Source organism: Heloderma suspectum, chromosome 2, assembly GCF_057233095.1.
Source record: "Heloderma suspectum isolate Gila_16-S chromosome 2, 16-S_ref, whole genome shotgun sequence".
In the NCBI taxonomy this organism is placed as follows: domain Eukaryota; kingdom Metazoa; phylum Chordata; class Lepidosauria; order Squamata; family Helodermatidae; genus Heloderma; species Heloderma suspectum.
This window is the reverse complement of record NC_139459.1, coordinates 194,364,300-194,391,224: the sequence shown is the minus strand read 5'-3', so window position 1 is coordinate 194,391,224 and position 26,925 is coordinate 194,364,300. Positions and strand designations below refer to the sequence as shown.

At 47.8% G+C, this 26,925-nt stretch overlaps 1 protein-coding gene across 4 annotated transcripts; it reads right to left on the bottom strand.

Moving 5' to 3' along the window:
* Nucleotides 1–233: 233 nt before the first annotated feature.
* GPD1 (glycerol-3-phosphate dehydrogenase 1) lies at nt 234–26,217 on the bottom strand. Of its 4 annotated transcripts, none has more exons than XR_014788148.1 (8): nt 23,378–23,741; nt 11,920–12,060; nt 10,594–10,732; nt 7,744–7,856; nt 7,075–7,308; nt 3,512–3,713; nt 1,877–1,983; nt 234–1,026 (listed from the first exon to the last, which is right to left on the bottom strand). XR_014788148.1 is itself a non-coding variant. In XM_084837153.1 (8 exons), exons 1-8 carry the CDS (start codon nt 26,190–26,192, stop codon nt 930–932), a joined length of 1,050 nt encoding a protein of 349 aa, XP_084693279.1. In that variant the 5' UTR covers nt 26,193–26,217; the 3' UTR covers nt 264–929. The 4 variants fall into 4 exon arrangements, 3 of the variants coding, with proteins under 3 accessions (XP_084693279.1, XP_084693280.1, XP_084693278.1); XM_084837153.1 differs by lacking the exon at nt 3,512–3,713 and adding an exon at nt 26,152–26,217 and having other exon boundaries at nt 264–1,026; nt 23,378–23,555; XM_084837154.1 differs by lacking the exon at nt 3,512–3,713 and adding an exon at nt 17,441–17,538 and having other exon boundaries at nt 264–1,026; nt 23,378–23,555.
* Nucleotides 26,218–26,925: the final 708 nt, after the last annotated feature.

Genomic DNA, 26,925 nt, shown 5'->3' with positions numbered 1-26,925 from the left:
GAATGCTCACTTGCATTACAAATGCCTCTCCTTCACTTTCTCTGTTCAAAGGTGGAAGGCAATTCAAGTTTCCTGTGTGACAATGTACTAAAACTCAGGTGCTGCACTTCTCCTCCTCTATGGGTTCTTGGCACCTTAAAGACTAACAAATTTATGTTAAAAAACTCAATATCCAGGCTGCTGAGATTTCAGTATCTCCCTCTCCATCTTGATTTGTATGTAGCCCGAAGGCTAGGAATCAAAGTTTTTAATAAGAAGGGGCTAGTTTCTCACATTAGTATTTATTCTTCCAAAATACAATATTCACATTCATGGCTAGAGTTCCCATTCCCATGGATACCAGGGATGCTGATGCCCAAGCCTTGTCTAGAGAACGAGAGAGAGAACCCCACACTAGGTGCTAGTTTTAATCATGGCTGATGCTCCTTATACTCCTGGCCTGGAGAAATAAATCAGAATTTGCTCCTCTTCCCACCCACACTCCTCCAGATATTGACTATAACAAGCCTGTAAAGGCAGTAAAACTAGCAGGGATCAAGCTTGAACCCTCAGCTACAGAAGTTAAAACCAAGGCAGAGAAATGGAGTGGAGATGAGCCACGTCAAGGAAATTATTTCTTTGCTCTTGAGAGAAGATCAAAGCCAAAGCTTTTCTGGCTGTGTGTATCGACAAAGAGATGCTCTAATCTAGCAAGAGCGAAGCAGGAGACTGGACCAGTCCAGGCAACTTTATGGACAACTGATTGATAAATGGCAGGGACTTCCTGGTCAAAGAGTTGATCCCTTAACACCATGGTTGGTGGTCATGGTGTCCCCCCTCTTGGTTACCCATGCTCTGTGTTGGGTCCCTCTTCTTATGTTGGGGTGGCAGTGCTGAAGCAGGTGCAGAGCCTTCCACCCCCTGCTTGTTGGAGCAAGGCGAAAGACCAATCACAAGTGCTCAGGGTGGTTCTGCAGGCACTTGATAAATTCGGAGACAGGTTTGCCTTTGTAGCAGATCTCATAGACAGCGGTGAAGAGTGGGAACCTGCAGGGGGAAAGAAACAGACAGGAAACTGAGTAGCTCCCATCCAGATGGGGAGCTTCCTAGGAATAGGGAGACTTGCAAGATGATGGAAGTTCAAAACCTGCTGTGACACAAGGGGGAGCACTGGTGTGGGGAGGTGGGCATGGGGCACTCATAGAAACAAGTTGCTTGGGAATCAAATGTGATGCAACTTCAGAAGGTCTGTGGAGGTGCTGTTGCCCTGTACTTTCGGAGTTCATAATAAGTAAAGACAACAAGCTTTAGTGATTTTAAAGCAGAGGTGGGCAGAAGGTAGATCCCCAGAGGTGTCAGACTTCAACTCCCAGAAGCCCTGCCAACATGGCCAATGGTCAGGAATGCCAGCAGTGAAGTCCAAAACATCTGGAGATCTACCATCTGCCCATCCCTGGCTTAAAAGTTGTTGTTCAAAAGTTTTAGCAGACTGGCAGTGTAGGGCCAGTTTTAATTGCTGAAGGTACATTTTTGAGAGTTAAGGGCACACGTGTATGTTTATGGAAGCTATTTTGCTTATGAAAAAGAAAATATTAAAGATGGCATTTCCTTCTGGCCACAAGAAGTGGCTTTTCTTTAGTAAATGGAAGTTAATTCACACTTTCTTCAGTATCTCAAAAAGGGCCCTATATTGAGATTTTGGTAACATGCAAATGTGTTGAATTTGTTGATTAGCTAATCAGGTAAAAGGCAAACGATTAACCAGCTACAAAATCTTTAACTGACTGACAGTCCTACAAATAAGCCCTTGGCTATTGCCGGCCACCACACAAATCTGCTGGGTGCCAATGCAGCACAGATCCTGATGTGAAGCTAAACAGAAGGTCACAGCACTCACTTGTCTGCCAGATTCTTGTGGGAGAGAATGTGATTCAGCTCTGCAGATGTCTGAGGGCCCTGCAGTTTCTGCCCGTTGAGCATCTCCTTCTCCAGTTGCTCGATAGACTGTGAAATGCAAGACAAAAGCCCCAACTGTGAGTGCACACTGCCCTTCTGGATCCTACCCCCCCAAGCTAGGTGAATCTATAAGCAGGGATGGGAATGCATAGCCCTCCAGATGCAAGTGGACTGCAACTCTCACTGTCTCTCACCACTGGCTATGCTGGCTAAGGCTGATGGGAATTGCAGTCCACCAACATCTGGAAAGCCACATGTTTCCCCACCCACCCCTGCTCATCAGGATGATCCCAGGTAGGGCTTTCTTCTGATGACTTCTATTGACCTTTTGATCTGTCTATACTACAGAGGTACATTGATTCAATAATCTTTCCCCCTCCCCAGGGAGTCCTGTAAACCAGCCTACTCCACCCTAGTGCCCTCTGGATGTGTTGGACTACAACTCCCCTCATTCCTAGCCAGCATGGCCAATAGGAGGTGTAGTCCAACACATCTGGAGGGCACCAGGTTGAGGGAGGCTGCTGAAAACTGTAGTTGCGAGGTGTGCGTGTTAGGGATCTCTAACAGTTGCTTCTCAGTGTCCTTACCAACTACAGTTCCCAAGATTCTCTGGGAGAAGCCATAGCAATGGAATGGTAAAAAAAACACAAAACCCAACATAAAAGTGTGGTGTAGATATGCTGTAAGAAAGTGTTCGTTTTACCTCGGAGATAACAGTAGTGCTCACAGGTTTTCTAGAAGGCAGGCACTAGACCTGCTTAGCTTTAGATCTGGGACCCTGGCAGGCAGCTATCTAGCCAAAGTTTGATTGCATGGTGTACACTCTGCGGAGCTATGCCACAGGATTCCTTCCTCGCAGAGTTGCAGAGAGTACTGCCAGAATCACTTCCCAGCATCCTTTGCAACACTGCAAGGGATCCTGCTGTATGCCTCTTGATGACAGGCTGCTTCACTGTGTCCCTAAAAATACTGCTGCCCCATGCAAACGCTTGTGTTGCTTGCACTATCAGGCCAGTCCTGGGGTCAGACTTTTTAAAGCCACGTTTCCTAACCCTGTGGTTCTGTTCCAGTCCCTGACCACCTCTGCTAATCTAGTATTTGGCAAATATTCCAGATTTTGTGAAATCACCAATGTTGCCATCAGAACAAGCATTGCAACTTTTAACAACACAAATATTCTGAAGATAGAAGTTGCATGTCCTTGCCAGAGGATGTGGATGTTTGTGCAAACCCAGCTCTGCAATATAGGTCCCTTCTAGAATTCTGCCCAGCTGTGATTTGCAGGTTGCAAAGGATAGACCTCCACCCTGGCCATGATTAGTCTCTTGGGCTACTCTTGGGCTTTATATGTATCTGGAATCTGTGGAGCTGTTGCTCTCAGCTGCTGCTTTACATCCTCCCGATTTCCTTGAATCAAACATCTCTTCAATTCCACATGCCTTCCCAAAGCGCCTTTTGCCTTTCACTGTGTGTGTTCCAGCGTCCTGATCATTCCAGCTCTTCCTGGCATTTACGGTCTTTAGATGTTAATGTGCTACCTGAATGACTATAGACCGTGCTCTAACAACATGCTAACCTGATGTTAGGAAGGATGGACAGTCTTAAACCATCTTTCGGCATTGCTGCTCTGTCATAGTATCTGATTCTGGGTACTGAGCTACAGTCACATCCCTGCCTCCGTTCTTCTGTTCATTCAACTTTCAAGCGCCGTATTTAGCAATAATGCCCACTGCTAGTACAATCAGAGGCTAGCTTCTCGTTTCTGCCGTTTCCTGCAGCTGTATACAACACAAGATATGTACAGTTGGAACCCATATTAGGTTAACATATCTGTGGCCACTGCTTAGCACTAGCTGAAGCAAGCACCAATTTAGAGAAAGGGAAAATGCTGGTAGAGGCAATGGAGGCTGGTGGCTCTGATTTTGGTGAGGCTGTGAATCCATTCTGGGTTTCAGTCAGAACCAGTCAGAACTGCAAAGGAGCTGCCCAAGGGGATAGGGATCAGCACCTTGGATATCTCTTTTAGAGTTCTGGCTGGTTCTGACTGAACCCCAGAATGGATCACAGCCCCACCAAATCGGAGCGACCACCCTCCACTGAATTTAGATCCTTTTTTGTTCACAGTTGGGGTGTCTCAAGGGTCTGTCCTTGGACCCCTTCTTTTTTCTCTTTATACCCTTCCCTTGGGCTCCCTTATTTTATTTATTTATTTATTAAATTTATTAATCGCCCATCTGACTGGCCACCCAGCCACTCTGGGCGATGTACAACCCACCATAAAACAATTTAAAACAATAAAATTTTACCATAAAATTTTTTTTTTCAAAATACCCTAGCCCACCCCAAATGCCTGCCTGAACAACCACGTTTTTAATGCACGACGGAAGCTCATTAAAGAGGGGGCATGACGGAGTTCCCTAGGGAGGGAGTTCCACAAAGTGGGGGCCACCACAGAGAAGGCCCTCTCCCTCGTCCCCACCAGTCTAGCTGTCCTGGCTGATGGGACAGAGAGAAGGCCATCCGAGGCTGATCTTGTTAAGGGGCCTGTCTGGTGTTGCTGGAGGCGCTCCTTAAGATAGGCTGGGCCGGAACCATATAGGGTTTTAAAGGTCAAAACCAACACCTTGAATTTGGCCCGGAAAACAACTGGTAACCAGTGCAACTCCTTCAGCACTGGAGTGATGTGATCTCGCCGGCGGCTGCCTTTAATCAGGCGAGCCGCCGCGTTCTGTACCAGCTGCAGTTTCCGAACTGTCTTCAAGGGTAACCCCACGTAGAGCGCATTACAGTAGTCCAAACGAGAGGAGACCAGGGCATGTACTACCGATGGGAGCAGATGGTCGGGAAGGAAGGGGCGCAGCCGCCGTATCAGATGGAGTTGATACAGCGCTGTCCAGCTCACAGCTGACACCTGAGCCTCCATGGACAGCTGGGAGTCCAAAATGACCCCCAGGCTGCGGACCTGGTCTTTCAAGGGTAGCTGTACCCCATTCAACACCAGGTCAACATCCCCCAGCCTCCTCTTGTCTCCCACCAAAAGACAAGTACCTCGGTCTTGTCAGGGTTGAGCTTCAGCTTATTCCTCCCCATCCAGCCACTCACCGTCTCCAGACATTTGGACAGGGATTCTACGGCCAACCTTGGTGAAGATTTGAATGAGAGGTAGAGCTGCGTGTCATCCGCATATTGATGACACTGCACCCCAAACCTCCTGATGATAGCCCCCAGTGGCTTCACATAGATGTTAAATAGCATCGGGGAGAGGATGGAACCCTGTGGCACCCCACAAGTAAGTGGCCACGGGTCCGAAACCTCCTCTCCCAGTGCTACCCTCTGGCACCTGCCGGAGAGGAAGGACCGGAACCACCGCAATACAGTGTCTCCAATGCCCAACCCCTCCAGGCGGTCCAGGAGGATACCGTGGTCAACGGTATCAAAAGCCGCTGAGAGGTCGAGGAGAACAAGGAAGGAGCATTCACCCCTATCCAGAGCCCTCCTCATATCAGAAACCTTATTTCTGATTGTGGTTTTCAGCATATGTATGCTGATGCTACTCAGGTTTACCAGACCTTTGACCAGCTTGGGGAGAGTGGGAGATTGTTTGCTACAGATTTCTTTGTGGATGTCTGCCCACTGCCTCAAGCTGAACATGGACAAAACTGAAATTTTTATTTTCCGCCCTGATCGCCCTTCTCCTTTTCCGTCCTTACCTCCCCTTTGCCTTCAAGGTATTCAGCTTGTCCAAGTCCCTGTTGCCAGGGTCCTGGGGGTCCTGGTGGATGATCGTCTCTCGCTGTGCTCATTTATTGAGAGTACAGCGAGGACTTGTAATTTCTACTTAATGAATATCCGCTGGATCCGCAGGTTCCTGTCTCAGGAGACTGCGGACGTTCTGGTTCAGGTCTTAGTGGTTTCATTTCTAGACTATTGCAATAGTTTTCTAGCAGGCCTCCTTCTTTCCCCTCTCTGTCCTTTAATCCTGCTTCCGAACAATGCTGTTAGGACTGTTCTGGACCTTCCCCGTTTTGTTCATATCACCTGTTATTGTAGGGTCTTGCGCTGGCTTCCATTGAAGGCCAGGGCTCTTTACAAGATTTTGGTCCTGGCCTTTAAGGCCCTAAGGTTGCATTACCCAGCCTATCTATCCTCTCTTTTGTCCTGGTATGTCCCAGGGTGGGCCACTAGATCCATGGGCCAGGCTCTTCTGACCAGCTCTACTTCATGGTTTCCGGTGCCTCGTTATCATGCATTCCAGGACCTTGTCCTGCAGCTGTGGAACTCCCTCCCCCTACTATTACGGCTAACTGAGAGTTTGGAGGTGTTTAAGGAAGGTCTGAAAACTTATCTTTTTGAGTAGGAGGGGAGTGGTTGGTTGTTTCTGAAGTAAAGTCTGCTGATGGCTTTTATGTGTATTTGGGTTATTAAGACTATTATTATAATGTATTTTTGAGTTGAGTTGTACTAGAATCATTGTAATTATGTGTTTTAAATTGTTGAGTTATTCTTTTATGTACAGCGCTTTGTAACAAAGCACTTTATAAATTATTACTATTATTATTAGCTCCCACCAAGCACTACTAGAGTTGTCAGATCTCTAGAGGAAGAAAGAATGCCATGGTTACTTGAGAACTAGTATAGCACAATGCAGCCTTCTCCAACTTGGTGCACTCCAGATGCTACTACAAGTCCCATAAGCCCCCAGCCAGCTAGTTGTAGTCCACCACATCTGGAGGGCACCAGGCTGGGGAGGGCTGGTTTAGTGGCTAACTGAGCAATCTTATGCGTGAACACTCAGAAGTCCCATTGCGATGCTTCCTCAGAGTCTGTGTACGACTGCTGCCTTAGAGAACAAAGGCACCAGAAAGTTCCCAGTTTAAATCTTGCCTCTCCCGTGAACTTACTAGGCAGCCTTTAGGCAAGCACTTAACTCTCATCTACAATATAGATTAATAGCATTGATCTACCATACAAAATTGTTGTAAGGATTACTCATATTTGAAGCACTTAAAAAAAATCTGAACTGGATCAATATTTCTACAGAGTTCTGTACAATTCTTTCTATATTCTGGAGTATTGTGGCCTTGAGGGATATCGGGCATCCCTACAAAATGCAACACTAAACCGTGATGACTTGCTTACCTTGCCAGTCTTGGCAAAAGCCTCAGCCACTTTGCGATTACGGCCCCCATAGCAGGTGGTGATGAGGTCAGCCACCCCACAGCTCTCCAGGAAGGTGGCAGAAGTGACAGAGCCCTTGCAGAAGAGTTTGGCAAAGGAAATCATCTCCATCAGGCCCAGACGGATTACAGCAGCCTTGGTGTTATCTCCAAAGCCCAGCCCATCGCAGAAGCCAGCCCCAACAGCCACCACATTCTGAGGGGAAGGAAGGAGACAATGTGCTGATTTCCAGTAAGGTTTTGCTCCAAGCTAGCTTTGCTATTAAGTAGATATGTGGACAGCCCAGGCTTTGGTTTCTAAGCAGGGTTACAAAGGATTGTTCCTATGGAAGCGTGGCAGCTGGAACACAGCTGTCTCCAGCAAGCACAATGTGGAACACATTTTGCCAGGGAAGCCCACATTCCAGTTAGTTTCAAATCTGCTCCAGCTCACGGTGAGGCAACGTATTTCCCCCACAGCCGTATTTTTGTGCTCTGTGTGTGTGTGGGGCGGGGTGGTGGTGGTGGTGAATGGGAGACTTAGACAAAACTCTTCCATGCAATGCCGTTCTGCCACCATGGGACTTTCCCAACAACAGCCACACCCTAATCAGAAGGTGCCAAGCTGCCAGGTCCCTGACTGTTCCCACACCTTGAGGGCACCACAGAGCTCTACTGTGTCTGCTTCTTGCACCACAGTGATTCGGAAGTTGGGTGTTTGCATCAGCTCCTTCAGGATCTGCCCATGCTCTAGGTTCTTGCAACCTGCAAAGAGGCAAGAAAAGATAGGTGTAAGCTGAAAAGTGATTGTTACGATGTGCCATATGAACTTGCCTTGTATTGAGCCTGTCCATGGGGGTCTCCAAGGTCTCAGACAGAGGTCTTTCCCAGCTCCCAGCCCTACTACCTGAAATTCTTTATCAGCCTCGCCCAACCCAGTGCCCTCCAGATGCATTGGACTACACATCCAGGGATGATGGGAGCTGAAGTCCAACACATCTGCAGGGCACCCGGTTGGGGAAGGCCAAAATTGGTGGTACCGCTGATTGAAGTTGGGGGCTGGTGTATCACTGAGCAATGGAACCTCCTCTTGGAAATTGGCCACCTATTCCATGTTGTTATTGACTTGGAGTTCTCTTCAGCAGAAGAGATGTAGAGGGTGGGATGGGGGTGCAATGAGATGAAGGGAAGGGGCATGAGGAGATTCATGAAGAGACCAGGACATCTTGGGTGAATCAGAGATGAAATGTTGGGCACTTATTAGAGATAGTGGAAACTGCAACAGAAGTAATGGATTTATCAGTAGGAGCTGCGCCTTTCAAAGCCATCTGCTCAATTACTGAAGCCCCTCTTCTGCTCCTGAAGTCACAGTTATAACATTAACCAAGGAATCCCTTTATTGATTCCCCCCCTACCCATAATGAACAGGGTTGTCAAGAATTAGAGGTACAAGTATCAGGTTCACGTATAGCAAAAAAAGGGTTCTATGCAGAGAGGAGCATTTGTTTTATAATGCTGCCGTGGTTCAACAGAAGGGGCATTTGTTGTTGTTGATATAGTTGTTGTAGTACTAATTAATAATAATAAACAACAACAAAGAGTCTTGACAAACATTTTGTTAGTCTGTAAGGTGCCACAAAACTATTTGTTTTTTTCTGCAACAATCTGACATGGCTACTCTTTTGGAAATTTGAATAATAAATGTAATGAGCCTATGAGAAACCTGGGAAGCTCTGGAGGGTGCACTGAAGGTGTCTTAAGGTGGGTATATAACAGAGAGATATTGGGGTAGGGGATCCTATTGCTTTGAAGAACCCAGACCGTACTATTAAATGGTCCCCTCTTTTCCTTCTTTTTTTTTTTTACATAGACTGTAGCTTGGTGGTACAGAATGCATGTTTTGCATTCAGAAAGTCCCAGGTTCAATCCCTGGCATCTCCACTTAAAAGGATCAGATCACAAACGTTCTGAAAGACCAGGTGCCTGGACCCCGGAGAGCTGCTTCCAGTCAAAGTAGACAATACTGGTCTAGATGGACCAGCATTCTGACCTGGAGCTTCCGATGTTCCTTTCTGTATCACAATAAACGTTCTTCACCATGTTCCTTTTGCGGCATCTTTGTGTTTCTCAATGCTGCTCCCTCTACTGGATCTAAGGAAGAGTAGCTGGGCAGTGGTCATTCCAGTTCCAGTTTGGCCAGCCTTCCCCAATGTGGCACCCTCCAGATGTTTTGGACTACAATTAGGGAAGTACGGATTTTGTAAAATCTGTTCCACCTGTGTTTTGTGGGTTGTCAAGTGCCATTCATTCCTTCATCCACTCATTGATGCAACTGGATTTCTTCCCATTTCCCACATTTGTGCAAATAATCACCTGCGAAAATGTGTAAATCCCCCCCTGCACATTTTCATACTTTGGCCTATGGGGGAAATGTGCTTTTTCAGCTGGTGATTTTTTATTTTATGTATTTTTCTATGAAAAAATTTGCATAAAATTCCAGAAAGTTTTTTTTTTTAAAGGTCCACAAGTCCACGGAATCTGTGCAACTCAGAAAAAGCTGATCCACTGCAGAATCAGTGGGTCAGATTCATAGAAAACCAAACCCATTTGAATCCATCGCGGATTTCTCTGACATCCCTAACTACAACTCTCACCAGCCCCAGCCAGCATGGCAAATGGTGGAGGATGAAGGGCGCTCAAGCCCAAAACACCAGTTGGGGAAGACTGAGCTACGTAAACATGCCTCTGATGACTGGTAGACCAGCTCTGCACTTACATAGTAATGGTGTTTGCTGCGGTACCTCAACTGTTTTCCTGCTGCAGTCATGTGAAATTAATACAACAGATGTTGCACCCTTGAACACACAGAGGTGATCACAGCCCAGTCAAACCTACGCTAAGGAATGTGTATGCAGGTGTTGAAGGACTTGCGCCTGTTACTTGCACAGATTAGCACTTCTTGCCCTGGAGATCAGACATGCTGCAAAAGAGAAGACAGCCAGCGCTTTGCCCATTTCTTCCCATTGGCTTTTCGCCTACTGGGTGGCACACCTGGATCTCTGCTTGGCACGGCAAGTGAAGGAAGAAGCTGGATGACAGGAGTACAGAGCAAATTGGCCAGAGGAGCTGCAGCATGTGATTTTTCACTTCACGTGACAGCAGCAGGAAACATTGAGGCACAGCAGCATTACGTAACCGTGGCGCTGCTCCAGCAGTCCTGGGGGCGGATTTAAAAGTGCATCTTTAGTCTCAGAGGCAGGACGTGGCAATCCTAACATCTGTACTTACGCCAACAGCAGCCACTGGTGTGCCAGTGTGGAACCGCTCTTGGACAGAGCAGTAGCAGACCAAAAACATGGTGAAATTCAACATCATTTGTAATGTAAGGTGGGACAGATGAACGACTCAAGGACTTGGCACGAGGAGCACTTAAAGAGCGTGACCAGAGAGTTTTCCCCACATACGTACACCCAGTTCCCCATAATAAGTTCAAACTCATTACCAATGGTGGTCTCGCAGAACTTCTCATCTGCCACCTCATTGGCAATGTTGGCCCCCATTAGCACGCTCATTTCAATGCCCAGCTGTTCACGGATGATATCTGATATCAGCTTCAGTCCATCGGGGCCTTCATCCACACCCTAGGACCCAACCAAATATACAGTTATACAAGATTAGTAGGATATCTTTAACGGAGAACCCTGCAGTATCCCTTCGTCTTTGATGCCAGGGCCTGACTGTGCTAAGCCAAGCTGTGGCTCAACAAGTCCACTTCAGACCTCTCAAATCCGTTCCTTTCTATGACAATATGCCACAGGCACACAACCGGTGAAAAGTGAAAATATATTTCACTGTTGCAGTGGTCTCCTGTCCCACTACAGGTGTTCATTTACATAGCAAAACTAAGATAGTTATGTTATTGCTACTTACTAGTATCGTCAGTGGTCTCTCTGCTTATCTTATATACAGTTGAGCTTTACATGAAATTGTCAGGCTATATATTTTGCATTTCATGGTCATTTGGCCCCACTGTTTACAACCCCCCCCCCCGACTTTACCCCCATGTGAGTATTAACACTTCATGCATCGGATGAAATGGGATGAAGTCCACAAATGCTTATGCCATAATAAACCTGTTAGTCTGAGGTTCCAATGACTATGCTGTCTGGGGATGATGAGAGTTGTACTCCAACACACCTGGAGGGCACTAGGTTGATGAAGGCTGGTCTATATTAGCCAACAAATCTAAGGGGCTGTTTGTAAAGAAATATGAAGTGTCACCACTGGTGTGGGTGTGTGAGCCCTGACAACCATTTCTCACCATAATGGTTTAATGGCTAAGAGCACAATCCTGTGCATGTTTAGACAGAAAAAAGTCCTACAACTCCCAGCATTCCCCATGGCTGGCTGGGGAATGCTGGGAGTTGTAGGACTTTATTCTGTCTAAACATGCAGAGGATTGTGCTCTAAGCAGCTTTTTCTAACTCCCAGTTTGGGTTTTTCTCCTCTGATCGTCTCCTAAACCTCTAATACCTCTCTGTCTCATCCATTCCTCCCCTCAGTACCTCTGACACACTTATGGGATCACACTCTTGTATTCTGTCTAAAATATTTTAAAATGGGTATCACCCTCAGCTTCCATACTCCCAACCACCAATTAGAATTCCCATGTCAACCATATAAACATGTCTTGAAAAAGTGGGAAAATCCAAAGTGTAGTGCTGGTACAGTGAAAGAGTCTTAAGAGCTTAACAGCTTAACAGCTCCAGCCAAGCCTCCCCTTGCAGCCAGTACTTCAGGCAGCCCCCACCTCTTAGCCAACACACACCTTGATGAGCGAGATCCCAAGCGTTCCCTTCTTGACATGGCCTTTCAGCTGGTCGCAGAGTTTCCCAATGAACTGGTGTGGCACTACGAAGATGAGGATGTCTGCATCAGCTGACGCCTTCACCACATCTGGCACTGCAACCTGCAACCAAGTGGGGTGGAAGGAGAAAAACATCAGCATGCGAAGGCTTTGGCAACCCAAGGAGGAAGCAGGTCCTCCTCATGAATGCGTAGAAGAGATGGGTGGGTAGGAAAAATTGATACTTGCTCTGATAGACACTTGTGCATGCTCATTTCTGCAGTGAAGCATACAAAAAGCTGAATGTTGTCCTGCATAAGTTATGGAGGTCAAACGTATTTGCTAATATGTACAGTTTTAAAAATACTCTTATTATTCTGTTTCCGCTTGCCATGGTGAGGAGCTCTGGAAGGCACCGAAGCCCCACCCTTGAAAGTCCTGCTGGACTTTGCTTGAACATTTCACTAGATGTTGCTCACACACTTGCATTCTTGTATCCCATTTGGACTACTGTAACGTGCTCCACGTGGGGCTGCCTTTGAAAACTGTTCAGAAACTTGAGCTAGTCCAGAATGCTGCAGCCAAACTAGGGCCACAGGGAGCAAGCAGCTCCTTCGTCACAACAGCTTCACTTGCTACCAGCCTGTTCCCGGGCAGAATTCAAAGTGCTACCTATGAAGCCCTTCCAGCTTGGGACCAGGCTACCTGAAAGACTGCCGTCTCCCATATGATTCTGCCCGGCCCTTAACATCTTCTGGAGAGGCCCTTCTGTTGAGACCACCATCTTTAGAGGTGCTTTTGCTGATGACACGAGAGAGGGCTTTTTCGGTGGCAGCTCCCAGGATGCGGAACTCCCTCCTCCCAACTGAAGCTAGGTTCACTCCCTGTCTGCTGTCCTTCCACAGGCAAGCAAAGACTATTTTATTCAAGAAGGCCTTTGGCCTGGAAGTGGATCTATGGGTTGGATGCTGTTTTTGTTCTGTCATTGTTACTTTTTTATTGCATTTTAAATTGTTTTGTAAACCACCTTGAGTGCCTTTTTTGGTAGAAAAGCAGAGTATAAATAAAATGAAATTTTAGGGCGGTGGGCACGATCGCTCACGGAGTGGAGCCGAACCAGCTCCCTGGTCCTCTAGGGAACTGGCGGCGATGAAGCGAATGAGACGGAGACTGGAGCGACATAGGCGGAAAACTTGGAACAAGTCCGATCAAACACGGGCTAGAGCTTATCTGAAAGCCTCCTCTGTGGCAGTGAGGGCAGCAAAGCAGTCTTTTCTGCCACCATTGCGTCTGCAGGGAGCCGGCCAGAGGAGCTGTTTTGAGTGGCCAGGGGCCTTCTACAGTCTGGCCTTGTGTTGAAAATTCTGACCACTCGACAGCCCGCTGTGAACAATTTGCCCAGCACTTTGCTGATAAAACCGCTCGGATCCTTTCTGACTTGAATGCTGTAGTTGATGCAGATCCTGTGGATGTCACTTTGGCTCCTGCTTGTTCAGTGTTGATGGATTCTCTTCAATTTGTGCAGCCCAAGGATGTGGACAGGATCCTTGGAGCAGTGAGAGCCATCACATGTATGCTTGATCCTTGCCCTCCTGGCTTAGTAAAGAGGCCAGAGGAGGACTGGCTGAGTGGCCAACGGGAGTGGTTAATGCTGCTCTGGAACAAGGCATTGTTCCAGTATGCTTAAAAGAGGCAGTTGTGAGACCTCTGTTGAAGAAGCCTTCCCTGAATTCCACCATACTAGATAACTATCGTCCAGTCTCTAATGTACCATTTTTGAGCAAGGTTTAGAGCGTGTGGTGGCCTCCCAGCTCCAGAGGTTCCCAGATGAAACAGATTATCCTGATCCATTTCAATCTGGTTTCAGGCCTGGGTGTGGGATGGAGACAGCTTTGGTCACCTTGGTGAATGACCTACGCCGGGAACTGGACAGGGGGAGTGTGTCCCTGTTAGTTCTGGTGGACCTCTCAGTGGCGTTCCATACCATTGACCATGGTATTCTTCTGGGACGCCTCACTGGGATGGGACTTGGAGGTACTGTTTTACAGTGGCTCCATTCCTTCCTAGGGGGGGCGAACTCAGAAGGTGGTGTTGGGAGATGCCTGTTTAACTCCATGGCCGTTAGCTTGTGGGGTCCCTCAGAGTTTTGTTTTGTCCCCCATTCTATTTAATATCTACATGAAACCGGTGGGAGAGGTGGTCCGGAGTTTTGGAGTTCAGTGTCATCAATATTCTGATGACGCCCAGCTCTACTACTCCTTTCCATCAGATTCCAAGGAAGCTGTTTCTGTCCTTAACCAGTGTTTGGCATCAGTAATGGACTGGATGAGGGAGAACAAATTGAAATGTGATCCAGACAAGACAGAGGTGCTCCTGCTTAGTTGAAAGGCAGATCAGAGAATAGGGATTCAGCCTGTGTTGGATGGGGTTGCACTCCCCCTGAAGACTCAAGTCCGCAGTTTAGGGGTGCTCCTGGATTCAGCCCTAAGCCTAGGTGCTCAGGTTTCAGCGGGGGCAAGAAGTGCTTTTGCACAGTTAAAACTAGTGTGCCAACTGTACCCATTCCTGGAGATGTCTGATCTGGCCACGGTGAACATGTCTTAGTTACATCCTGTTTGGATTACCGCAATGCACTCTATGTGGGGCTGCCTATGAAGAGTGTTCGGAAACTGCAGCTGGTCCAAAGAGCAGCTGCCAGACTGTTGACTGGGGCTGGCTACAGGGAGCATACAACTCCCTTGTTAAAACAGCTTCACCGGCTTCCAGTCTGTTTCCAGGTACAATTCAAAGTGCTGGCTATGACCTATAAAGCCCTATACGGCTCCAGTCCAGGTTATCTGAAAGACCGTATCCTCCCTTATGAACCTGCCCATGTTCTGAGATCTTCTGGGGAGGCCCTTCTCTCAGTCCCACCACTGTCACAGGCATGTCTGGTGGGAACCTGGGAGAGGGCCTTCTCAGCAGCTGCCCCACAGCTGTGGAACGCCCTTCCCAGGGAGGCTAGGATGGCTCCCTCCTTGATGTGTTTCCGGAGGCAGGCTAAAACATTCTTATTCCAGCAGGCCTTGGGGACATGGTTGGAAGCTGGGGGTAAGCTGATAAAATGCTGTTTTAAAATGCTGTTTTAAGGTTTTAATATAATTTTAATTGGATTGTTGTTTAATTATATTTTAACTTTTGTATATTTTCATATATTTTAATTGCGTATGTTTTAATGTTTGTAAGCCGCCTTGTGTCCCAGTACTGGGAAAAAGGCGGGGTGTAAATTATGATGATGAAATGAATAAATAACCATAAGTGCCAGAAACTTGCGTTGTTTTTTTTAATGTATAGCTAAGATTATCAGGATGCTGAATTCTGTGCCCGTTACCAAGCTCCATGCTTTATCTGTGCTTCCTCAGAATATACATAATCCCAGTCATGGGTACCTCCAAATGACATCTTAAGCTCAACATGGGGCAGCAGAAAGGGTCAGATTCACCCAGGGAGCTGGATCTAATGGCGAGTACAGGCTGTACTGGAGGCAGAGTTTGTTGCAGTCCCTTTTAGGGGCCTAGTTTGAATCTCGGCTTCGTCCATTTCCTGCAAGGCAACTTTATCTAGATCCCTAGAAGTGGCAGCTTTATGGAGGCCTGGTCTGATGCAGGCAGGCATGATGTCCTTTCTGTCCTGTCCGTGTCTCGCCAGCACTGGTCAGGAAGGATGTTGACATGTCAGAGAGTTCTCAGAGGAGTGTCACCAGCGTCTGGAAAGCAATGTTTCCTTAGTATATAGACTGAAGGTACATGCACCCTCGGGCAAGGATGTCCAGCTGCTCTGCACCTAGAAACGGCTTTCTCTCCTGCGCCACCAGCCCATGGCTTTTGCACTGTCACTTTTGAGAAAACCAAGCAATGGAGACTCCAGGTGTCTGTGTGCAAGACACAGGACAGGAAAATGAATATGACAGATGTTCTGGAAAGGCAAATAAACCTTGCCCATCTGCCTCCTGAGGAGATCTTCAGTAGGTGCATTTGTTCCTCAGCACCTGCCCTTCCTCCTCTGTTTGAGTTCCTCTGAGCACACGTGCTCCATATTTGAGAAACCCTTACTGTGAAGTGATGACAACTTTAGTGTGTATAGCCTGACAATCCATGAGGAGGCTGCTTTGATCTAGTCCCTGGACCAGTGTCCTGAGAACAGAGACATCCCCAAGAGCACAGTAGGTGGGGGGGGGGGGTGTCTGTGCTAATAATTTTCACCTTTAGATTAAATATTAAGAATGTTCTCCCTGTGCATCACTGTTCAGCAATGCCACAAGCTGCCCAAGGAGGTTGTAGGAAATCCTTCCCTTGGATACTTTCAAGAAAAATCTGGGTGGCCATATAGTGGTGGGCAGGTTTGGGTGATACACAGCAGGTCTTTGCTCAGAGAGGTGGGACATTCTGTACCTAAAGAATCCCTATGACTTGATCAAACAGAGGTAAGTTTTAATTTATGAGGACTTGTCTATATCATTGTGATGTATTGGATTTTAATGTATGTTATGGATTTTTAATTTATTTATTATTACATTTATATCCTGCCTTTTTCCCTCTTGCAAGGCACTCAAGGCACCTTTTACATGGTCTTCCTCCTCTCCATTTTATCCTCACAACAACCCTGTGAGGCAGGTTAGGCTGAGAGGCAGTGACTGGCCCAAAGTCACCCAGTGAGCTTCATGGCACAGTGGGGAGTAGAACCCAGGACTACTGAGTCCCTGTCCAGTGCTCTAACCACTACACCACACTGAACTGATTCAATTTGGATTTTTGATTTGACCGCTTCAGGATCCTATTGGATATGGTAAGCAGTCTATAAACTGATTCAGTAATAATAATGATAATGATAAGAAGAAGCCGGGTTGATGCTGTTGTTATTGGACATGCTCCACTGACTCTAATACAGAGGAAAAAAGCAACTGAGGTTTCTCCCTCCCTCCCTGACTGCTGTATTTGTGGAGTGTCACACTCCCACTATTGTTCCAGAGTAAGTCCAATAAGAGTCATGCCAAACCTGCTTTCATACTTTAAGCCTGGAGCATCCCACCTCTAAGCTAGATCTCCCACTCACCGTCCAACCTAATGAATCTATCCCGCAGCAGCAAAATAAGCTAGCAAAGGTGGGCACTCTCTCTTGTACAGACATTCAAGCCCCAAGCATTCATATAGGGCTGTCGCATGTTTAGATTTTCTTTCCTGACTTATAGTGCTCTTATTTCAACTCTTTTATCCAACAAGTAACTGAGCTCTACAGAGATATGCTGATGGTGACATTAATAACATTTTTAGAACACCCCATAACTGGAATTCTCTGGGCGGTTACAGATAAATTAGACAAAGAGGTAACATGGAGGTCAACGCCCAGTATTTGTAACGCCCGGGGGGACTTAAGTGGAGCCTCCAAGAGGCCACCCAAAGTACAGGGGGTGGGGAGGGGGCAGACAGATAGTTACACGATAGAGCTTGCACAGAAGTCTCCTAACCTCCACACTGAGCAAGACGAGCCTACTGTAACGTCTCCTCTCATTCCATTCTCCCAGCATGCATTAACCAAGTGGGCTTCCGGACGTTCCACTAGCACCTGGGAACCAGATTAGTTAGCAAGCAGAGAGAAAGTTATTTATTACTTTTGTTACCAAGGCAACTTGTTCCTTGGTCTTCACTGGGCTGGAAGATGCACAAGCCAGCCCTGCTGTCTTCCTGACAGTAGGAAGAGAGTGGGGAGGGACATCTGCTCCAAAAGGCCTTGCAGTGCTTCCAGCTCAGCTCAAACTGTCAGTCATTATGCTTTGTACTTTATTTTACATTATTTGTAAACCATAGCTCATTAAAAATAACAAAAAGATTCCACAGCAGTTTACAGCAAAATATAAAATAATAAACCACCCAAACCCTACAAAATATACACAAAAAATAAAGCCAAACTAACAACGGAATGGCAGCCAGTCAAAAAAACAATCTGAACAAAAGTTGCATTATGGGAGGACAGTGGTAGCTGGCCAACAGAACAGATAGCAAAGGCAATCTCAAATAGACTTTTTTTTTTAAAGTTTTGCAGAAAAAGAAAGACGCTGTGCAGATCTCTCTCAAAACAGAAAGTTCCACAACACTGGGGTTGCTACCGCAAAGCCCCTACTCCTAGTGAAGGGCAGGGCTGAGAAGAGGAGAAGCCATTCCCTGAGATAGAGCTTATTTTTTTTGCCAGCCACATAGTCTTCATAGAATAGTCATAGAATAGTGGGGTTGGAAGGGGCCTACACGACCATCAAGTCCACCCCCCTTCTTGCTGAACACTTCTCCAGAAGCAATTGCATGTCTCCATATGCATTGCAAGTGTTCCTGGAACAGCGCATTAGGAGCCTGCCAATCCAAACATCTGGCTTGGAACCCTACAGCTAGAGTTAGGACAGTTTATCTATTTCAGCCTCATGACCGCTAGATGTTTTGGAATTCAACTCCCATCAGCATGGCCGGTGGTCAGGAATGCTGGGAGCTGTAGTCTAAAACATCAGGTGGGAACCTGGTTGGGGAAAGCTAGTCTATTGGAACAGATTACAAGCATAGAGTTTGGCATCCTAAAGAGTTCGGCTTTATTTTTCCAAAAGGAAAGGTGCTTCCAGAGGGAGGGCTCCTGGCACTACCAGTCGAAAGGCTTCATGCAGCGGCAATTCCATTTTTTCCCTTAACAGATTTTCTGTAGTGAGAAAAAAGGTGGAGGAAGAGGCAGGGAAACATGGGAGGATTATGAGCAGAAGACGTTGCTGTCTGGACACCCCCCCCCCCCAAATTCCATGAATGAGGCACAGCGATGGTGCGATAAAAGCCTCATATGGAAACACCCAACATTTCTATTATTGATCAGTGGAGACGTGTAGCCCTCCCAATGCCTAGGAGTTGGGGCATGTCACTACATTAAAAACAAGACACACAGACACACTAAGGCATGCACATAAAAATCTGATGAAACAAAAATACAATCTCATTCCATTAGAAACTTAGCACTAAAGCACTAACCCGCAAAAGAAGTCTGAAGACAAAGAGCCAGCTCAAACATGAAGAAATAACAAATGGTGTGGCCCTTCCTGTATGTCTACCATTCATGCTGCTGCCTGGGGACCTCACATTTAAATGCTTGCTCCCCTTAAAAGCTCTCCCCACCCCAAAAGCTGCATGTGAGGGAGAGGCCTAGCCCTGCAGTCATCAACATTTTCAGACTTAGGACCCACCAACACTGGATCCGGCTTTTAATTTTTTTATATTGTATGTCCAACTTTCTCCTCTCTCTGAAGAGGAGACCAGCAGCAGAGGAAGAAGGCAGAGTCCTTGTACCTTTAATGGTGATACAGAAGAGGAAATTTTGGCAGATTCTGCTTGTCACACAGCAGTGATAAAAACAACACCTGTTGAAATGCCCTTTTTACACTACTATTAATGGTACAGGAACTCTTTGCATCTGGCTATCCCCATTCTCTCCGCATTGCTCTCTCTCTCTCTGGTTTCTTTGCCACAAAGAAAAGAAAATGGTGGTGATGTCTCTCTGGTACAACCCATCTTACATCAGAGGGGTCCCGATTCACCAGTTAAACACAAATGCTCTAGCCTTCTTGCTGATGTGCTGGCTTCACATACTGGAAGTGTCACAGGTGGAGAATCATTAAGATATGCAGTCTTTCTCCTGTACTTTGAAGTTGTACACCATAGGTCAGCCTCCCCCAACCTGGTGTCCTTCAGATGCTGTAGACTTCAACTCCCATCAGCCCCAGCCAGCATGGCCAATGCTCAGGAATCCTGGGAGTTGGAGTTCAAAACATCTGGAGGACACCAGATGGGGAAAGAAGATAGTTGCACATTTCAGTCAACCCTCCCCATGGCTCCACGCTAGAGGCAGACTTCGGTGAAGTCCTTTCCCTCCCCTATGACAAGCATTGGCCCCCTGCAGAGGCTGGCTAGAGCCCTGGGCCTGGAAGTCAGAGCCCTGCTCCACACTAGGAAACTCACAGCATGGCCTTGGGCACATCACCCATGTTGCAAAGGTAAAAAATAAACAAAAAGGCCACTCTGAGGTCCTTGGGATAGAAATGTAACAAAAGAATAAACAGATAAAACCCACATGCTTGCAAGCATTGTGAGAATGGTTCAGAAACCATAAGGAAGAGACTGGGGAGATTTGCAGAGCTTCTAGTCATGAGTGAGGCTTTGAGTTTTGATACCTCTCCACCTAGTAACCAAAGTTCTTGAGGTGGTCTACCATGTATTTGTTTGTCACAGTCTTATCCCATTCTTCTTCCATGGGACTCAGGCCAATATATCTTCCTCAAAACAACCTGGTCAGGTAGGCTAAACAACAACTGGCTCATGGTTGCCCAATTGTGGCTGAGCAAGGGTTTGAGCTCAGCTCTCCCTGGTTCTAGGGAGATTCTCCAACCCAGCCTTCCAACCAGGTGCTCTTTAGATCTGCAACTCCAATCATCCCCAATCAGTATGGCCCCATGGTGGCTGGGGATAATGGGATTTGCAGTTCAACACATCTAGAAGGCACCAGATTGGAGCAGGCTGCTCTAACCACTACACAATGCCACCCTTGATGCCTTGCACTCTCCTGGCTCTGTTGTTCACCAATGACCACTCCCATGTTTCCACTGTACATTTCCCTCTCTTGCCCCAGTCCCTCCCCCACACACACCAATTTCAGATTTATTTGAGGCACTAAGAACACCTCTGTAGCCCTCAAAAGCAGATGTTCAAGCCCCTGAGAGATTGATAAATAGCCATGCAGGCCCCGGAAAAGTAAAAGTGCTGGTGGTCAGCCTAGTAGCAGAAGCCACGTTGGCATCGCTTTGGGCATTAGCAGCGCACTTAGTCCTGCCCCTAGCGCAGACTGTTTTTACAGCAGCTTGAACATCACCAACAGAAATAGTCCACTTTAGGCAGAAAGCTCTCCCTTCTAGTACTGAGTGTTCTGCTTCAGCCATCATATTCTAGCATCTCATGCATATATAAATACAATATATTCAACATATTGGGTTTATAATTTTATGATGTGTACACTGCTTTGAAATCTACAGATGCAAGTGGTTTATCAATACCCACAAATAAATTATATATATATTTCTGTTCCTTGTTTTATCCACTCCACTTCCCCCAACTCCCAACTCTGCCCCAAGATTTCTGCGTTGGTTCCTTGCTGTACATTTCCAGGTACTGAAGTCGACTCAAGTTTTCAAAATGTCACCACAACATGAAAGATTCCAACAAAAAGTTCTTTGTTGCGGTTGTGTGGGAGTGAAATAAGTTAGATTCTCAACAGCTAGCATGTTTCAGTCAAAGCTAAGCAGTTTTAACTCCCCACAGATTTCAGTAGGAGATATTGAAGCACTGGCTGAACTTTCCCTCTTGAAATTAGTGGGAGTTCAAATTGCTTAGCTTGGGCAGGATTGCGTCCATTTTAAAGGTAGTGGTGATGATGGCAGTAGTGACGATGAGAGTATCCAAAAGTCTTTTCATATTGGCCATTTCTCAGTGGTATGATGCTTCCTGTCCAGGCCTAGAATCATGGGGATTTGGGAGTGCCTGGGGAAGGGGAAGCCCCTGCTCCCCAGTCTACTCTATCTAGGTCAGGGCTGGGTTCATTCAGGCGCAGGGCCCATTGTGAGCCCAGCATCCCATTTCACTAAACTGGAATTTATCCCGGCTCAGTCAAAAACAGATTGACAAAGACTTCAGTTGGTCCTACTGCTGTGCAGAACCACAGCTCTTATTTGGGTCTGGAGTTGATAGCGCTACTCCCCACAGATAGCTGCAAGACATGTTCCATCTTTAATGACATTGCTGTAATATTCCATAACTAAACGGCAGCCACCCGTGGTTTGGGTGCTGGATAAATGACTGATTTGGGGCATGGGAGATGGAAGTACATGGATGCGGTGGAAGGTTTTAAGTCACACGAGGGCGATTCCATAGCTCAGTGGTGGGGGACAAGCTTTGCATGCCAACCCCAAACCCCAGCATCTCCACTTAAAGCACATATGGACAACCCATGGCCGCACGTGGCCCTTGCCTACTCTCTGTGTAGTCCGGAAGGCTCCACCCACTTTCCCCCCGCTGTCCAGCTCATCAGCCATCACCTGGGGAATGGGGAACAGAGAGCTGTTTCCTCACTGCTGATAGTAATGGGGAAACCACAGTTCTGGCTCAGGACTGCAGTGGTGCAGAGGGCTTTAACGCTGCCCCACCTGCCAGCAATCTCAATGCAGAGACCACCATTTCCTTGCTACTATCAGAAGGGAGGAAAACGGTGATCTGGATCCCCACGGCAATCCCATTTCCTTACCTCTGTGGGCAGAGGGGAGCACTTCAAATGCTGAGATGTGGTGGGTGGGTGGAGAGGGGTGCATGTGCGCTAGTGTGTATGTGCATTCCCTTGTGTGGCCCCCAACCCACCACCCAGACCTTGGGGCTGAAACCCTGCCCACACCTGACTTGAAGGACTGGAGAGCAGGTCAAGGGAAAGACCCTCTCTCCGCCCAAGACCCTGCAGAGATGCTGATGGCCAGAACAGAACAGTCCTCTCCACCCTGGTGCCACCGGGTGCGTTGGACTACCCAGCGGCCATACTGGCTGGGATGATGGGGGTTGTAGTCCAACACAGCTGGCAGGCACCAGGGTGAACAAGGCTGGAGTAGACAATACTGACAGGATCAGATGGCCCACTGGTCTGACAGTATAAGGCAGCTTCATAAGATTCTGGGCAAACAGATCCCGTCTCAGCCTGACCACTTGCAGGGCTGTGCAGGAGATAAACAAATGCAATAGGAGAGTGGGAAAGTACTTTGTCCACTGCAGAATAGCTGACACATGATGAAGCATGAATTCTGCCTGGACACACAAATTGGACATGCCACCCTTCAGGCCCTCTGATATGGCGCAAGGCCAGCAGTGAGAGGGTGAGGTGGCCTGACTCAGAAGCCAGTGTGGTGTAGTGGTTAGAGAGGGGACTTGGGAGATCTCGGTCGTGAAGCTCACTGGGTGACTTTGGGCCAGGCACTGACTCCCAGCCTAACCTACCTCACAGGGTTCTTGTGAGGATAAAATGGATAGGTGGAGGACCATGTCAGTTGCCCTGGGCAACTTGCAAAAGGAGAAAAGGCAGGATACACTTGCAAAATCAACATTGAGATGCCATTAAAAGGAGGGAAATGGTTCGTTATTTGGTTGATTATATTCTTCAGCACCATGGGTGGCACTACTTGGATTCTCTGCCTCAGGCACCCAAATGCCTTGGACTGTCTTTGATTCCATGATACGCTCTAGAAGCTGAAGATCAGGCATGGAGAACAGGATGCACAGCCTCAGCCTGGAATCCGATTCACACCCTGCCCACGCAATGCTTCCATTCCCCACCACCCAGCGTCCAAACGCACCACATTGGTTGGCAGCTTGCGCCCTGGCAAGTACTTGACGTTCTCGTGCTGCGTGTTGATGATCTCGGTGAGTTTCTTGCCACCGACCTCCTCCTCAAACACCCACATGTTCACAGTGGTATCAAACTTGTCCAGTTTGGCTGCATTGCTACCCACGATCTTGGCAATAGCCGAGCCCCTGAAGGAGGAAAAGGAAGAGGAGGAGGAGAGATTAGACCAGAAATGCAGGGCTCTACCACTGTGTTGGGGTTTGTGCAGTGGCATCCCCCATGCTGTTGTTTGTTGTAGATGTTGTTGTTATACCAGAATTCTAGCTGGGGTACCAGCATGGGATGTGACCAGAACACGCAGAAGGGGGGAAATGGTGTTTGCTTTCAAAGTTCAAGTATAGTGCTAAGAAAACAAGAGCCCTGCTGGATCAGATCACTGGTCTATCCAAAGGGCACACCGTCATGCATGGTGTGGAGAATGTGGATAGGGAGACATTTTTCTCCCTCTCTCATACTATTAGAACCCAGAGTCATCCCATGAAGCTGACTGGGGGGAGATTCAGGAGAGATAAAAGGGAAGACTTCTTCACACAGTGCATAGTTAAACTACGGAATTCGGTGCCACAAGACGTAGTGATGGCCACCCATTTGGATGGCTTTAAAGGGGGTTAGACAAATTCCTGGAGGAGGCTATCAATGGCTACTAGTCCTCATGGCTATATGCTACTTTCAGTACCAGGGGTGGTATGCTTATGTCCACCAGCTGCTGGGGAACATGGGTGGGAGGGTGCTGTTGCACCCGTGTCCTGCTTGTGGGTTTCCCGTGGGCATCTGGTTGGCCACTGTGTGAACAGAAGGCTGGACTAGATGGACCTTTGGTCTGATCCAGCAGGGCTCTTATGTTCTTACATTCTATCTAGCCTAGCTACGTGTTTCACACCATGGCCCAGCTCGCTGCCTCTGGAAAGCCCAAAAGCAGGACATGATGGCAATAGTCCTCCCCTGCGCTTTCTCCCTAGTAGGTGGTATACTGCATCTGAACATGGAGGTCCCATATAGCCATTAGTAGACCTCTCTATCCATGGACTTCTTTAATCCCCCTTCAAAGCCATCTGCTAGTCATCCTGACACCACAGCAAATTCCATAAATTAGTTACGTGCTGTGTGCAAGTAATACTTTCCTGAATCTAAGTGCTAGCATCTTAAAATCCAAGTTAATGAGCTTTGATTCTCTCCCCCCACCCTCCTTTCAAGGAGGTGTGTAATAATATTGCACTACTCAGAAAGAACAAAGAGACTTGTGGCACCTTAAAGATCAACAAATTAGTTACGGCACAAGCTTTGGTGGACTAGGGCCCACTAGGTGGTGGACTTTGGTGGACTAGGGTGGACTAAGGACATCCGGTCCTTAACTGTTATGAAAAGTTGGCAGGTATCCATCTGGTGAAGCCACAAAAGCCATAAGAAGCTACCCCTCAGGAAACACCTCAGAAAAATCCAACTGTTTAGAAATACTGATGATTTTGTTTATACTAGCACAGAATATGGGGCCCTGGAGCTCAGACTCTCAGCAGGAAGCCTCTCTGCCTCACTGCAGATGTGTGAGGAGATTCACTGTGGTTACTTGGTGGTTGGGGAAGGTACCCTGCACATGCTCAAGAAGGTACCATTATTCCTGTGCTGCACAGCTTAGCCTTGATACTGAAGGCCAGCAGCTACTCCCAACCTGGAGCCCACCAGGTGTTGGACTATAAATCCAACCATCCTCAGCCAGAAGATCATGGGATGCATGGGAGTTGTAGTCTGACGAGGCTGGAAGAAGCTGACTGTCCTGCATAAACCCAAGAGCTGCTGTGAAAAGCACTAAAACATCCAATGGATTTATGGAGAAAGCGGAGAGGCACTTGGCCTGCAGATGTACACAGCACTTCTCTTTAGAGAGATCGACACTCAGAGAGGTGCCAGAAATGGACTGATGGAGGGCCACTCTAGCTGCCAGCGCCAGAGTGCTCCTTTCCCACGGCACGTAAACACCGCCCAGCAGAAAGGCCATCACGACCCAGAAGGAACTCGAATCGCCTCTGCTTAGCAGGGCTTGAAGCCAGCATAGGTCAACCGCACACACAGCGTTAGAAGCAGCGCCCGTGCGGTCAGATTCTCACAATCACAACTGGAGCAACTCCTTTGCAATTCAAGTCAGGTTACAACAGAAACCGCCATGGCACCTGCCAGCCGAGATGCCCTACTGCGGCTTCTCAGAGATATCCTCGCATGCTGCACCCGGGGGGCTGCAGCGCACTCTCAGGCCCTCTTCAAAGCCCCATCTCAGAGCAGGCAGGGTGTGTCAAGCTGCTGCGGGACCAAGGAGACAACCCCCCCACACACACACACCTCCAGGGGGCAGCTGCATTCCTCGGTTGCAGCAAAAACAACGAAGAGCCCGGTGGTACCTTGCAGGCTAGCACATTTATCCTGGCAGCAGCTCTTGTGGACTAGAGTCCACCTCAGCAGGCGCATGGAGCGTTACGGAGTTTCAGGTTTATATACAGGATACTCCAGGCATCTGAGGAAGTGGACTCCAGTCCACGAAAGCTGATGCCATGCCAGAATAAACGCAGTAGCCTTTCAGGTGCCACAAGCCTATTTGGCGCTATTTTGCTATAAAGGTCCGATTTTAAAAGCTGCAGTGCAATAACAGCCGCCCCCCTTCATTTTCGAGCCCCTCGGGCGCCTGAGCCAGGCCCGCCCGCTCCAGGTGCAGCTCCAGCCAGGCCCCGGACGCACCAGTTGCCGGAGCCCACGATGCAAACTTTCTTTCCGCCCATCGGGACCGAATGTCAGGCAGCGCTCGCCCGCCCGCGCCGCTGGAGAGGCGTTATAAACTCCTCGGCTCGGCCACGCCTCCGCGCCTCCCACCCTTTCCTCTCCAGCGCGGCTCCGGGAAAGGAAAAGCAGCGGGCCGCCGAGGGGGAGACGAGGAGGAGGAAGGCCCGGGGCCAGCGCGGGGCGAGGGGCAGCTCTGCCTCCGAAGCTGTCTCGGCCCGCCTGAGCGGGAGGGGCAGACAGCTGGCGCGGCGTCTGGGAAGGCCACCTGTCCGACAGGAGCTGCTCTTGCACAATTAATCGCGCCTTTCCTGATCGACCCGTCATCGAAATAAAGAATCCAACACTAGTCGTTGTTGTTGTTACCACCACCTACATTTGACAAGCCCCCCCCCCCCCCCCCAGCTTGAAAACCGACCACTTTTTAAAGTATTTCCTACAGTCCAGGCTCCTTTTTTAAAGATATGACTTTCTGCACCGTTGTTTGGAAATTCTGTTGGGAGCATTGGGGATTTAGGATCCAGATACTGATTTTGCTATTTTTTATTGTAGTTTTATCCGATTGCATTTATATGCACAATTTCCTGGAAGAAAGCCCCATTGAGCTTATTCTCACACACAAAACTGAGCTACAACTGGGCTTAAATATTCCAGTTTTAATTGATTTGTGGATTACGCCATTTAATTGTTTCCACAGGTTTAAACTAACAACCCACTTACTCCATGATAGTTACT